The sequence below is a fragment of the Zonotrichia leucophrys genome, chromosome 8, assembly GCF_028769735.1.
Source record: "Zonotrichia leucophrys gambelii isolate GWCS_2022_RI chromosome 8, RI_Zleu_2.0, whole genome shotgun sequence".
Taxonomy (NCBI): Eukaryota; Metazoa; Chordata; class Aves; order Passeriformes; family Passerellidae; genus Zonotrichia; species Zonotrichia leucophrys.
This window is the reverse complement of record NC_088178.1, coordinates 1,913,335-1,925,856: the sequence shown is the minus strand read 5'-3', so window position 1 is coordinate 1,925,856 and position 12,522 is coordinate 1,913,335. Positions and strand designations below refer to the sequence as shown.

Sequence of the window (12,522 nt, the reverse complement as noted above, 5' to 3'; positions counted from 1 at the left end):
ACACTGAATGAACACTAAGAAAAGAAACTACAGCTCTCCCCCAGAGCTCAGTGCAATAATCAACAAGTGCCTGGACAGCTTTGATCAGAAACAATCAGATAGCAACAACTCCTACCTCACTGCTTTGAATTTCACATGGCCCTGCAATAACCAAGGAAAAAATGTGCTATAAATACTCATGGATTATTCACTGGTGCTCAGAATCAGGTGCTGAACAACTAATCTTGGAGCATTTTGCCTTGGACAGTTTTGTATTATTGCCCAATACAAATATCAGAACATTTTCTCCTTCACTGGTAGCTTTCCTTAATAATACCATGGAGAAAAAAGCATCATCTTTATTACCAGTAAGGAATGCTCACACAGCTGACCTGAAGCACACCAACATTTCCAAAATTGTTACAACATTCTGAAATCCAATTCATTCAACAACTTTGTTTATCTTTCCAGTAAATCAGGAGGAATGGGGAAAGTGTGCCAGCAAATCAGTGGGCTGGAGAGCTAATTCTTATTTTTCTAACCAAGTCCCATATATAAATAAGGGAGATGCTTCTTGTCTGCAGTGTTCAGTGCACCTGCATGCAAAGGTCCAGTTAATTCACTGCTGCTTTTACACAGATCTTTTCACCTCACAATCTCTGTACACCACTGATCTCAGATTACCTCTTGGATAAAGCAAATGTATCATTTTCATCTAATTAATTGAAATAGAGGCACAAAGGTGAAGTCAAGCATCTATTACAGTATCAGTAAAAGAGGTACTTGGCTAGAGTTTGAAGTCACAAAACAAATTATGCTACAATTTCAGAAGTGTAAGACTTCATAAAAAAAAAAATTATGAAGAATAACTGCCTCCAGTTCTTAGGAGGAAAGAACCAAACTGACACAGGAAATAAATAAATGAGAATAAAGAGAATAAATATCTCTCTTCCCAAGTCAATCCATGGCAGAAACAACAATATGTTGCCACAAGAGTATAGTCTGGGGGCAGAGTCATGGGCACCACCATAAGTGGGGATAAAACAAGACTCTGAGGTGCTGAATTCAAAATCTGGAATTTTGTGGACCATATTCTCTGTTTGGGATTTCCTCAAAACAGTTTGCAGTAGGTTATGACTGGATGTTGTGCTTTTCTTGCACTCATTTTACTTGTAACAAAATAGAATAATCAATGCTAGAGATATTCAGTGTGAAAACAGAGATGTTTCCCTCTTCCCTCCAACCACACAAAGTTTTCAGCATTCACTGGAGTGCTACAAGCCTCACCATATCATTTTTGTTCTCCATGAAAATGCTGAGTTTCTTCAGGAAGGTCACCACGAGGATGAGCAGCTCAAAATTATCGCGGTCCAGAGCTTTCACCAGCATGTGCACGATGTTCTTGTTCCTCATCTTCAGCTCAATGCGAGTGTCCTCAGCCAGGTTGAGCAGCAGGTAAATTGCAACTGGCAAAGGCCAACACAAATCACACCAACAGATCACACCCAACACAACAAATCTCTATTTATACTTGAAGTACAGAAGACAAGACTTTCAGAAGCATTTTGCTCCCTTTTCAATGCATTTGGAAGGAAATTGCCAGTGAATGCCTTTTTTTGGCCTCTTGAAGAAGCATTAAGAACATTAATTCTAATTGTGGCTCTGAAAAAAATGAGAATTATGATAACTAGAAGCTTTTTATGTTGTGTGATTTGTGTTTTTTAAAATTCCAATTCCAACAGGAAGCAGTAAAAAGCCCCTCTCAGGAAAGGTTTACCACTCGGATCATTTCAATCTAACATGAAGTGTATTTAGTACAAAAACTGGGATAGAATTAAATCTATTCAAAGAGTCAGATACAAACAAAATTAGGCAAATTTTAAAAAATTTCAAATACCCAACTCCTCCCAAACCAATATAATAAGCAAAGAAGAGAGGATCACTTTTGCTTTTCTACTGACAAACGGTTTTTAAAATTATTAATAATGCCAAACAATCTGATTAAGTATTTGTCTTTTCCCTGTTCTTTGGCAACACTCTTCCATACTCATCCATGTTTAAGACATCCTGGTTGTAACAAGAATCCCAGAGGATCCCTCAGCCATGTTTACCAACAACAAAATAATTTGTTATTTGGATTTGGTACCTCTAAGCAGCTGCTCCTGCTTGACAACCAGCCCTTTGTATTTCTTGTAAGTTTTCTCACAATCCTTTTTCAGGGTTTGATTTTCAGGATCTTCATCAAGTGAATTAGAGAAGTTAAGGAGTTCAGAGAAAAGTGATGCAGGCTAGGTGACAATTGTCCTGGAAAGTGTTTCTCAATCACCAGTGAAAAGCAAGGGATCTGTGGAATACCCAGTGTCAAAACTCTCCCCCAGCACCAGCTGCTACACCTGCAATCCAGGCCAGGATATTTTACACCCTACTAAGCAGCACAGATGTTCTAAGACATATTGCTGATAAATTTATTTTTTTTTTCTTGTGTTGCTTTAGCAGCTTCAGCTTAACCTCTTCCACATCCCAAAATCTTCACCCTTAGCCTTTCTCATATCTGCAATTATATTTTGCATTTTCTGGTAAATTCTACTGCTTTCACAGAAGGTGTTGTGCACTTATCTTGTGTAACTCAACAACACTCATCAGAATATCAAAAGGATATCAGCTTTCTTCTTTTTAGCAAGTTCTTCCTGCCAAAGTTCATGTCTCTTCAGTTCATGGTCTATGATATTCATACACAGAGCTCCAATTTTGTAATGTGTGATTATCCCATGAAACTGAGAGAAACTACATTGAAGAAATAATACTTGTGAGGAATAAAGGCCAACAACTCCACATCTACTGTGACATCTATGGTAATAATACTGCACCACATCAAATATTAAAAAAGGTATTTACAGTTTGCCCCATTAATGCACTCTCCTATTGGAAAATTATTTCAAAACAAGAGCAATCCCTGAAAACATGAATATTTTCTCAACTTGTAGAAAAATAAGGAATAGTTTGTTGTTCCAGATCAAAATAAAAACACATTTCAATTTTTATGCATAAAGGAAAAGGTTTTTCCCCTCAGCCCTGCCTTCCATTCTGCAAGTGCTTCAGAGCACTCTCCTCATCAGAAACAGAGACCTAAAATCAAGGTAAATGCAATTTCTGCTTGAATTATTTCTAGGCAGGGTATGCAGAAACACTGGCACAGCTAAATAAGAGCAAGTGCTCACTTCAGTTTTGAACAGTTTCCTCCCTTAGGTGTGCAGGTGGAAATTAGAGGTGGCAGCTCAGCCACCTTTCATTGCTGACACAAAGCTATGAGTCAATCTTTACCAGCTTCTTCCCAGCTCCCTTACAAACTGCCTCACCATGACAGTTTTAAGTGAAAAAAATGAGGCACAAGCATGTTCTGTCTGTTTTTCCTGTTTCAGTGAAGTTTTAGTAGCACAGAGCAATAAACAAATGAAAAGCCACTAAGCAGAGCTACATTCTTTATGTTCCTAAATCCAGGGACTCTGCACTCACCTTGAAAAGCAGAAGAAAATGTAAATTATATTGGTAGCCAGCTCAATGCTTTGTTTCCAGTCTTCCCTCAGCACTCTGGCCAATGCACCCAGGGCAGTTTCTGAAGTGAAACAAGATTTAGAGAAGCATCAGCATTTTGTGTCCCTCCTTTTTAGCTTGTGAGCCTCAGAATTTGAAAACATCTATCAGTTTTCTAGTGGAACACTCTCCCAGGGGTCTCACTTTAACAGGCAGCACTGCTCACCAGCTCTGTTTGGAGGCCCTGGGTGGTCAGCATGTCACAAACCCCAGAAGCAGCAGCATGGAAGGAAAGTGCAACCAAACACTGAATTCATCACAAAACCACCACTAACCTTCAGATTTTGTGGCCTCTGCCAGCTCTGTGTTGCACACTACATTGTGTCCCTGTGTTTTAGCCATTTTCATTTTCAAATTCCCTTTAAATTCTACCTGGACAGACAATATTTCTCATTCCTCTTTCCATTTATTTTTCCCCTTAATCTAATTCATATTATTTAATAATTTGGTTGCTCCTTGTCTTATTTAATTTCACTTTTCCAGTCACGTTCCCCTAGCTGGTCTCTATTCATGTTACACCACATTCCTTGATCACAGAAGCATCAACTGGGAACTTGAAGCACTAAATATTTTCAACAACTCTTAGGGACAAGCCATTATTTCATGGCTCACTATTCCCATCCCATCTTCCACAGTGACACTGCAAGATGGGCATGTACTGAAGGCATCAATACATGAGGGCTCAGCAAAGAGACAAAAAGGGCAAGGAAAGAAAATAAAAAAATTAACTCATGTCAGCTTGCAAATTCTCTTTTCAAGGCAAGTTCCCTGATCTACTGTACACACTGACACATTCCCATCTCCAGCAATAATGTCAGCTGGAGTTAATTGAGCATCAAAATAACCAGGATCAGGAAAAAATAGATGAAGCCTCTAGAGGCCAGGAGGATTTCAGTATTAGCCTCACCTAAGACCAGTCTGAGCAGAGAGTCCCAACAGAGCTTTGATGGTCACCTTATTATACACAGAGAAACAGAGCCTAGCAAACTAAAGAAAATCCCAAATTAAAGGTGAGCTATTATTCCCTGGACACAAATGAACAGCACATCAAGAGAAATTACCATTGGGTTTTAAAATTACCATTTATAAGCAGCTCTTCCAAATTATCAGGATTCCTGGCCAGCTGCAGGATGAGGGCAGAGCCCCTGACCTTGTCAGGAATGTCCTCGTACAGTAACTCAATGTACTCATCCATGTCATTGATGTTGGCAACTTCATCAATCTGAAAGCAGTCAGAGCAAGGCTTTCACTGAGAGACAGGGCAAATCAACACCAGCAATCACAATTCAGTTGTCACACCAAAGGGCACTCAGCTGCTGAGTACAGATCTAAGGCAAAAATTAAATACAAGTTAAAAAATCCCAATGCATGCAGAATGACTGCCAATGAACAGCAGGAAATCTGAGGAGATGTAATTGCTAAAAATCAAAGGATGTTCAGGATGTCTTGTCTGATGTTGCAGTCCTCACTGGCTGTCCTGCTGTGTGCTGTACTTGGAGGGGTAAGTATGCAAGTCAAATATTTTACCCTTTTTGGAGATAATTTTTTCCCATTGTGCAGTATTTCCAAACCAAGTTCTTTGTTTAAAAATCAAGAAGCAAAAATACCACAAGAATTCAGCATTTCCTCTCCCCTCCTCCCTTTTGTAACTGCCTACTGAAGTAGCAAACAGGGTTTGCATTTCTCTTTTAACACCAATACTTACCTCTGTTCCTTCAAATGGGGGTGGATCTTTTGGCTTGCTGGTTTTCTCTTTCCTTTCTACAAAGAAAAAGATGTGGGTGCAGTTAAGTTACACACAAACACAGACCAAACACATGTCCAGTGTTCTTATAATGAGTTAAATCAAGGTCAAAGTCCTTTGTGTCCAGCTGACCTGCCAGACTAACACAGGTTTCTGAACCCCAAAGGAGTAAAACAAATCCTCAGCTGCCTTTTGACAACTCAGTCTAAATGATCAGTGATAACCTTATCAGCTGGGGAGATAGAGAGTAAGAAACCTTAGAACAAGCCTAGAATGACAACACTCACTCCCACAGTGAGACATCAGCAGCTTTGATTCTGCTTGTGCCCTGTGACACACCCAGACACAGCAATGCAGTGAAAGAGGGTTAAACATACAAAGCTCTTACAATCAGACCTCATTTCTAACATAAATCTTCATTTTAAATTTGTCTCACTAGGAATCCAGTTTGAAAACAAAGCTTACCATCTCAGGGCTGCAAGAAACCTGGGTAACCTAAAGGTAATATAGAATCTAATGTTAAATATTCAACTGTGCCCTGAGCAGAAAGTTTAAGGTGAACTTAAGACATAAATAGGAGCACCAAGAGGCCAGGAACTTTAGATGATGAGATGAGAGAAATACCCCAGGCATCAAAGCTTGTCAGGCTCTGAGAGTCTCCAGCTTTACACACAGCCCAAACTGAGCCTAGGCACCCTCTGTACCCTTGCAGGAGGTGATGGCAGAGATCTTTCTAGAAAGATCCCCTTAGAGACTTTTGATGTCACTGAAAATGCAGATTCAGTATGATGAGGCTTCACCCAATAGCCAAATCTGTAACTCTCAAGTCCTGCTAAAGCACAAGGCAGCCAGCAAGAAGCATCAATGCTAAATGTAACTAAATAATACAATAAATTTGGTTACTAAAAAGGTAATTTCCTCACTTCAAGATCATCATTATTTCCAAGGGTGATAAAGATCCGTTTCCTACTGTGCCATCTGCAGAGAACTGGTACATCAGGCACACTGGGCTCTCAGCCAGGAACACCTCAGTATTTGCTCAAGGCTGAGGCACCCCAGGCCCAAGCTGCTGTGGTCCTGTATTTTTTACCTTTCCCTGCTGAGGAATCCCTGCGGTTCTGCAGGTAGTACAGCAGCTGCTCCACTTCTCCAAGCTTGGAGGGGTGAATGAGCTTGCATTCTTCAACAACCTTTCGAGCCAGGGAACCAATGTCTGTGTTTGCATTGAGGCTCTTCAGCCGAATTCTGCAACACAGACAAGCCTCTTTTCAGTTTTTACAGTTTTTATCTTCAGTCTTTTGATTGTGTTTATACAATCAAGAATTTCTCAAAGCAGAAATGATCCTGATACACCCAGTGCCTGTGCCTTTCATGTGCAAGTGGTGCCTCTGAACTCCAAATGGCAAGCAAGTGTCAAACAGATTTGGGGGAGTGTAACTGTTCACCAGCTGACAAGCAGCAACATGAAAGGCAGCTGGATGAACAGATCCCTTACAGCCATCTTAGATACAAAAGACAGTAACTGATTTGGATATACCCCACAAAAAAAGCACAGGACCACAAAGGAGTATTGGAGACAAAAAAAGCCCCAAATGAGAGACAGTTCTGGGTGTTTGTCTGCACACAAAAAGGTTCTTTTGCAGTGCCAGGAGTCTCCCACAGCAGCCAGGTCCACAAGCAAAGAGCAGGAAGAAATCTCTGTGGGCATTAACAACAGGCTGGAAAAAAAACTAATTCCACCATCATGAAGATGCAAATTATGTTGATTCATTTGACAACACAAGTGTGCTTCTGATATTTTCAAAAATTTGAGACAATTTAAGGATTCTCTTTTCTTTTCCCCCCAATTATTCTTCTAACACACACTCACACAGGCAGCCACTTCAGTTCAAATTTTCAAAGAGAAATCAGTACAGAGATAAAACCCCCCTAGAATAGATCCAACCTTGCAGCTTGAAAGATGAAGTTAGGATAATTCTCTCAGCTTTTCCAGTGGGGAATATTTTAATGGTCTTGAAAGAAATTAACCAGGCAAAAGTGAATTGCAGATAAAGCAGTGAATTCACTGGTTGGGCAGATCAAAACAACAGGAGAGGCAACAGCTGGAGCTCAAGGCTGTCAGGAGGTTCAATGGCACTCCTTGCTCCAACATGAACTACCATTTGCACAGGAAACAATCACTTTTCTCTGCCTCAAATACCCATCATGTAAAACAGGAGTCATCATTTTCCTTTACAAAACACCTTAAAGGACATGGCTGAAAAGCAATTCACAACGTGTGTTTCAGATGTTAACCTTCCCAGGCATGTGTTATTATTTCCTGGCTTTGAAACCCTCTGCTGGTCCAGCACTAAGTTCCACAAAGATTATAAACTACAATTTCTCAGAGTAGGTGGTACTGTGAGTTATTGAATATAGAAAAATTGAAATCAAATATCAGAGCTTGCTATGAGCTTACATTTTCTGACATTCCTTGCGTTCCCCCAGCATGGGGTCTCCCAGCTCTCCCAGAATTGTTGCTTCCACTTCATAATGGACAATGAGGGCTTTCTCAGATGGATGCACATCTATGTTACCTCCTTTTACCTTCCTGCCATAAAGGGGAAAAAAACTGATTAAAGGAGAAGCTCAGAAAACACACCAGAGCAGAAATCAGGTACCTGCTATGCAGGCCCTAAACCCAAGCAGTGCTTGGGTTGCAAATTCCATCCCACAGAAATGTACCAAAGCCTGGTGGCATATTCTTGGTTATTACCTGGAGTACAGAAATATCCAAGCCACTGGTAAAGCCTTACTCACAGAAAGGAGGAAAGGAATCAGTTATCCTATTTCAGATCAACATAATGAATAAAAAGATGCATTTCACCAAGCAGGTGAATTTCCCAGTTGGTTCCCCATTACCTTGCCAGTATTGACAAATCTTTGTCTAATGCCCTTCACTTAGTGCAGTCCTCTACAAATGGAATTTTTTTGTCATTCTCTTGGCTAACTCCCAGTAGTTACAATTCCCTGAGACTGAATTACAGATAATTTGTATTTCAATTGAACTACTCTCTTTTGAAACACAAACCTGTTCTTCACCTCATTGTGAATCCCTCACTGCTGCCAGGCTTGAGGGATTACAAAAACCAACAGCTGCCATCAAAAGCTATAAATCCAAAAGGGCCTGTCCTGCTCTCTCCTCCTTGTGCCAACAATTCTGTGTCCATGCAGATCCAAGCTCCTGAGGAAAGGCTCACATGGATGAAGACACACCTCATTTCTGTTTCCAAGCAGTGGCAGAACACATCCAGAGAACATAGGGACCTATTTTTATTTCTTGGTAAAGATGACACTTGTCCCTTGTCCACTTGGTACAGTCATGCAATAAACCAGGCTGCTAAACACTGCAAATTAAAACCAGCTCCAAAATGTAGGTTTGGCTTTTGGGATGTGGAGTGGGGTTTTTGTTGGGTGTTCAGGTTTTTGGACAGATCATGTCCTTAAAGAGAATTACAAGTGGCTTCACCAGTGGTCATATCAGCATCTAGGAGATAGCAATGACATTAGATCAGGAAAAATTACTTTAACCTCATAAAGCTGGAAATGCCAGCAAATCCAGATGCAGCCTGTGCTGTAAGCACTGTCAGCAGAAAATGTTTGAAATGTGTCTCCATCTAATCAGCTACCTTGGTGTCCAGTTTTCCTTCTGCAGGTACAGCTGCAAAAAATACCTTTGTCTGGAGATACAGCTGCCCAAAAACCCCACAAACCACAGAAAGGTCAGGAAATGAAGAGTTCAGTTCAACTACCAGCCTTGCAAGGACATAAAGCTACACAGAGCAAACAAAAATATTTCTCTAGTGCTGGAGAGTAACATTTTCCATGAAAGCATGGCAAAACTCCCTTTATGACTTGAGATTTTTTGAAGAGATTTGGGTTTATTCCCCTTCAGCAGTACCTTGAAGCAGGTGTTAATGTTTTTCTTTCAGAGGGATAGATGGGTAAACTGAAGAGCTTAGAGCTGCAGAGACTTTCTGCCCTCTCACACTGACACACACCCTCTGTGCCTGAGCTATTTCTGAGCTAATGAAGTCACAAATCAATACACAGCCAAGCTCCCTCTCTGAAAACCCTGCCTTGTGAAATGCTTGAGGACCTGCACTACTCCCCAACCACTGAAATTGGTTTTTATTTGGAAAACACTGCATTCAGATTGTCAGCATCACAAGGGAAATCTTCATTTACAGAAAAAAAATTCCCTCAAATCTACAAACACATTTACTGATTTTCTACACATCCTGAGTCTGTAAATCACCTCATAAAACATTTGAAACTGCAAATATTATAATGAGTAGAAACAGCAATGCACTGGGGAGCTCTCATGCACATCAGCCTGTCCTTTCACTCCACTGCTTGCTTTGTCAACAAGAACCCAGCTCAGTTCAAGCTTTAAAGAGGAAGGCTTTTTTCCACAGACAAAAGCTGCAAGCTGAGCTCACATAGCCAAAGCTGGAGTGTTAATATCCTTTATTAACTAATTCCTTTGGAGGGAAAAAGCAAAAGCAAACTGTCCTAATGAAAAGTGGCACAAAGCACACGTGGGTAAGGCTGCAAATTCAATAACAGATCCCAGCAAGTGAGGCTGGGTGGGAGGGGGAGTGCCCATGCAGGGTGACAAAGGGGAACAGGGAGCACACGAGCACCAGCCTTGCACACCACAAACAGCACAGCAGGTAGCTCTGGCTTTGTGCCCCCAAAAAAGAGAAACAACTACACCTGTTGCAGGGATGACTACAAAAAAAGAAAAACAAAGATTCCTACAAAATGGCACAAACTGAACAGGTAAGGCTAAAAAAAACAGGCACTGCTCTAAAGTTACAGCTGTTGATTTAATTAAGGGTGGCATTTGATTTTTTACCCATCATGACATTGCTATGACAGAACTGACATGCAAAGATTATCAAGAGGGGTTTTTCCCCTGCACTGTTTACAACTATGGAGCTTAATATGTGGCATGTAAGGGGAAAAAAAGTAAAACCTGGACAGTCTAAACAGGAAATTCTGCAAATACTAATAAATGGAAAGGAAGTAAAAAAACAAGAGCAGGAACTCCTTAGGATTCAAGACAGGATGGATAAAATCACCAGCACGATAGGAGGAAGTGACACTGTCCATGTGTGACACAGGACATCTGCACAGAGGCCTGGATGAGCTGGCATCTTTTGGGATTGATTCACTTTTGCTCTGAAACAGCTGACAGAGATCCAAGAGCTGCCAGCTCCCTATTCTTTATGCTGCCTGGTCTCACTGCCAAACAGATAAAAGGCACCATTCATTTATCACACCTGCAACACCAAACCCAGATCATACACTTTATACCCCACAGTTACCTCTTCCATTCACACCACCTGCCCTGCCCAATCTGCTATGCCATACTGTTGACATCTCCTCCAAATCAGTCTCCCAGCTGCTCCTTGAACCTGGCCTTACTGTCTCTTATCCCATCCCTGATCCCCAAAGCAGCCACCTGCACCTAATACAAAATGATCCCCTCCACCCATCTCCTAACAGCACCGATTCTCCTTTCACCCTGCTGTCACTGCAGTGCCCCATCCCAAACACGCCATAAAATGCCACCACAGCCACCCCCAGGCCAGAGCACCCTCTAAATCCCTCTTTCTCCTCCTCAGCAGCACCCACCCCACCTCTCTGCCCAGCCTGCCTTTGTAACCTTCACTCATCTTTAAACCTTCCCAATGCTCATCCAAACCTTGTTCCCAACAGAGTGGGGCAGGCTGAGGGGGGGACCGCCCAAACAAATCTGTCTGCCATTCCCTCACCCATCTCCCCCAGCACACCACAGCTTCCAAACCAGCCCCTCCTCACTCGCCATACCTCCACCCACCTCATCATCACTCTCCCAAAACACTCCATTGTCACCTCCCCAATCTCCCATCCATCCCCAAGCCAGTCCTCACTACAGCCTCAGCCTCACACTCCACCCCTCAGCTCCCCCATATTGCCCTGCAAACACCCCGCAACACCTGTGCCGCGCACCCCACAACCTGACACACTCCATCCACCCTCGGCACGACCTGCCGCGCCCCAACCGCCGCGACAACCTCCACCCCCCCTCCCCTCACCCCGTTCATCCCCCCGGCACGAACCGCCGCCCCTCGTGCCCGTCCTCCCCGGTTACCTCTTGAGGTACCGGGCGTCCTCGCCCTGCATGGCGGCGGTGAGGGGCGCTCGGGGGCCGTGAGGGGATGGGATGGGATTGGGGGGGGCGGCCCGGGCAGGGCGCGGCCCCGCGCGCGCGGTGCTCGTTACCAGGGAGAGCGCGAGCCCCGCCCCGCGCATGCGCGCCGCCCTCACCGCCTCCCTCCCCGGCCCCGCCTTTTCCTCCCCGTTAGCGCCCCCTGCAGGCGCGGGGGAAGCGCTGCCCCGCCCGCTGCCAGCCCCTCACGGAACGGAACGGCCCGACTTGAAATAAAGAAGCTGTGTTGTTGGGTTTTTTTTATCCCCTAAATATGTACACAAAATTTAAGTTTATAAGCTTAAGAAACGCTGCGTTTCTGGGCGTCGATATGATTCAGATTATTAGACACTTGGCTGAGAGTGAAAGGTGACCTGACCTCAGGACAGTAGAGGCAGGTGGATTGGTGCCCTTTACTTAGTCTTCTGTATTTGTTTAATTCCTAATTATTTTGAAATTGATATCACTACCACTTCCTGCCAAATCATCAATTTTTTTTTAATTAATCAGCAAGTTGTTTGTGGTCAGAGGTGCTTCAGCACACTGCCAGCAGCAGGACCTGAGGGAGAATCTCAGAACGTTCACAGAATCACAGCACGGCTGGGTTGGACAATCTCTGAGTTGGGCAGAGTCACCCCAAGCAGGTGACACAGGGATTCATCCAGGTGGGTTTGGGAAGCCACATTGTGAAATGTTTTTTCAATTAATCAGCAAGTTGGTTTTGGTGAGAGGTATTTCAGCAGGAGTGGGGGAGAATCTCAGAACATTCACAGAATCACAGCACGGCTGGGTTGGAAGGGACCTCTGGAGATTGTCCTGGCCAAGACAGGGTCACCCAGAGTAGGAGACACAGGGATGCATTCAGGTGGGTTTGGGATGCCTTCAGAGAGGGAGAATCTGACACCTTCCTGGACAGCCTCCTCTGTCATGGTCAGTGCAAAGAACATCTTCATGTTGAGGTGGAACTTCT

General features: G+C 43.1%; 1 protein-coding gene across 3 annotated transcripts in view; it reads right to left on the bottom strand.

Annotated features, from left to right (window-relative positions):
• The window catches only part of KIFAP3 (kinesin associated protein 3), a 66,651-nt gene extending 54,986 nt beyond the window's left edge, over positions 1-11,665 (bottom strand). For 2 of the 3 annotated variants that reach the window (XM_064720463.1, XM_064720461.1), the window contains exons 1-9: positions 11,496-11,665; positions 7,773-7,904; positions 6,405-6,559; positions 5,276-5,331; positions 4,651-4,792; positions 3,493-3,592; positions 2,639-2,763; positions 2,126-2,224; positions 1,267-1,445 (exon numbers count right to left, since the gene is read on the bottom strand). In XM_064720463.1, the coding sequence (XP_064576533.1) occupies positions 1,267-1,445; positions 2,126-2,224; positions 2,639-2,763; positions 3,493-3,592; positions 4,651-4,792; positions 5,276-5,331; positions 6,405-6,559; positions 7,773-7,904; positions 11,496-11,656 (1,149 nt within the window). In that variant the 5' untranslated portion in view covers positions 11,657-11,665. The remainder of the gene's footprint in view (positions 1-1,266; positions 1,446-2,125; positions 2,225-2,638; positions 2,764-3,492; positions 3,593-4,650; positions 4,793-5,275; positions 5,332-6,404; positions 6,560-7,772; positions 7,905-11,495) is intronic. The other variant, XM_064720462.1, reaches the window with a different exon arrangement.
• Positions 11,666-12,522: the final 857 nt, after the last annotated feature.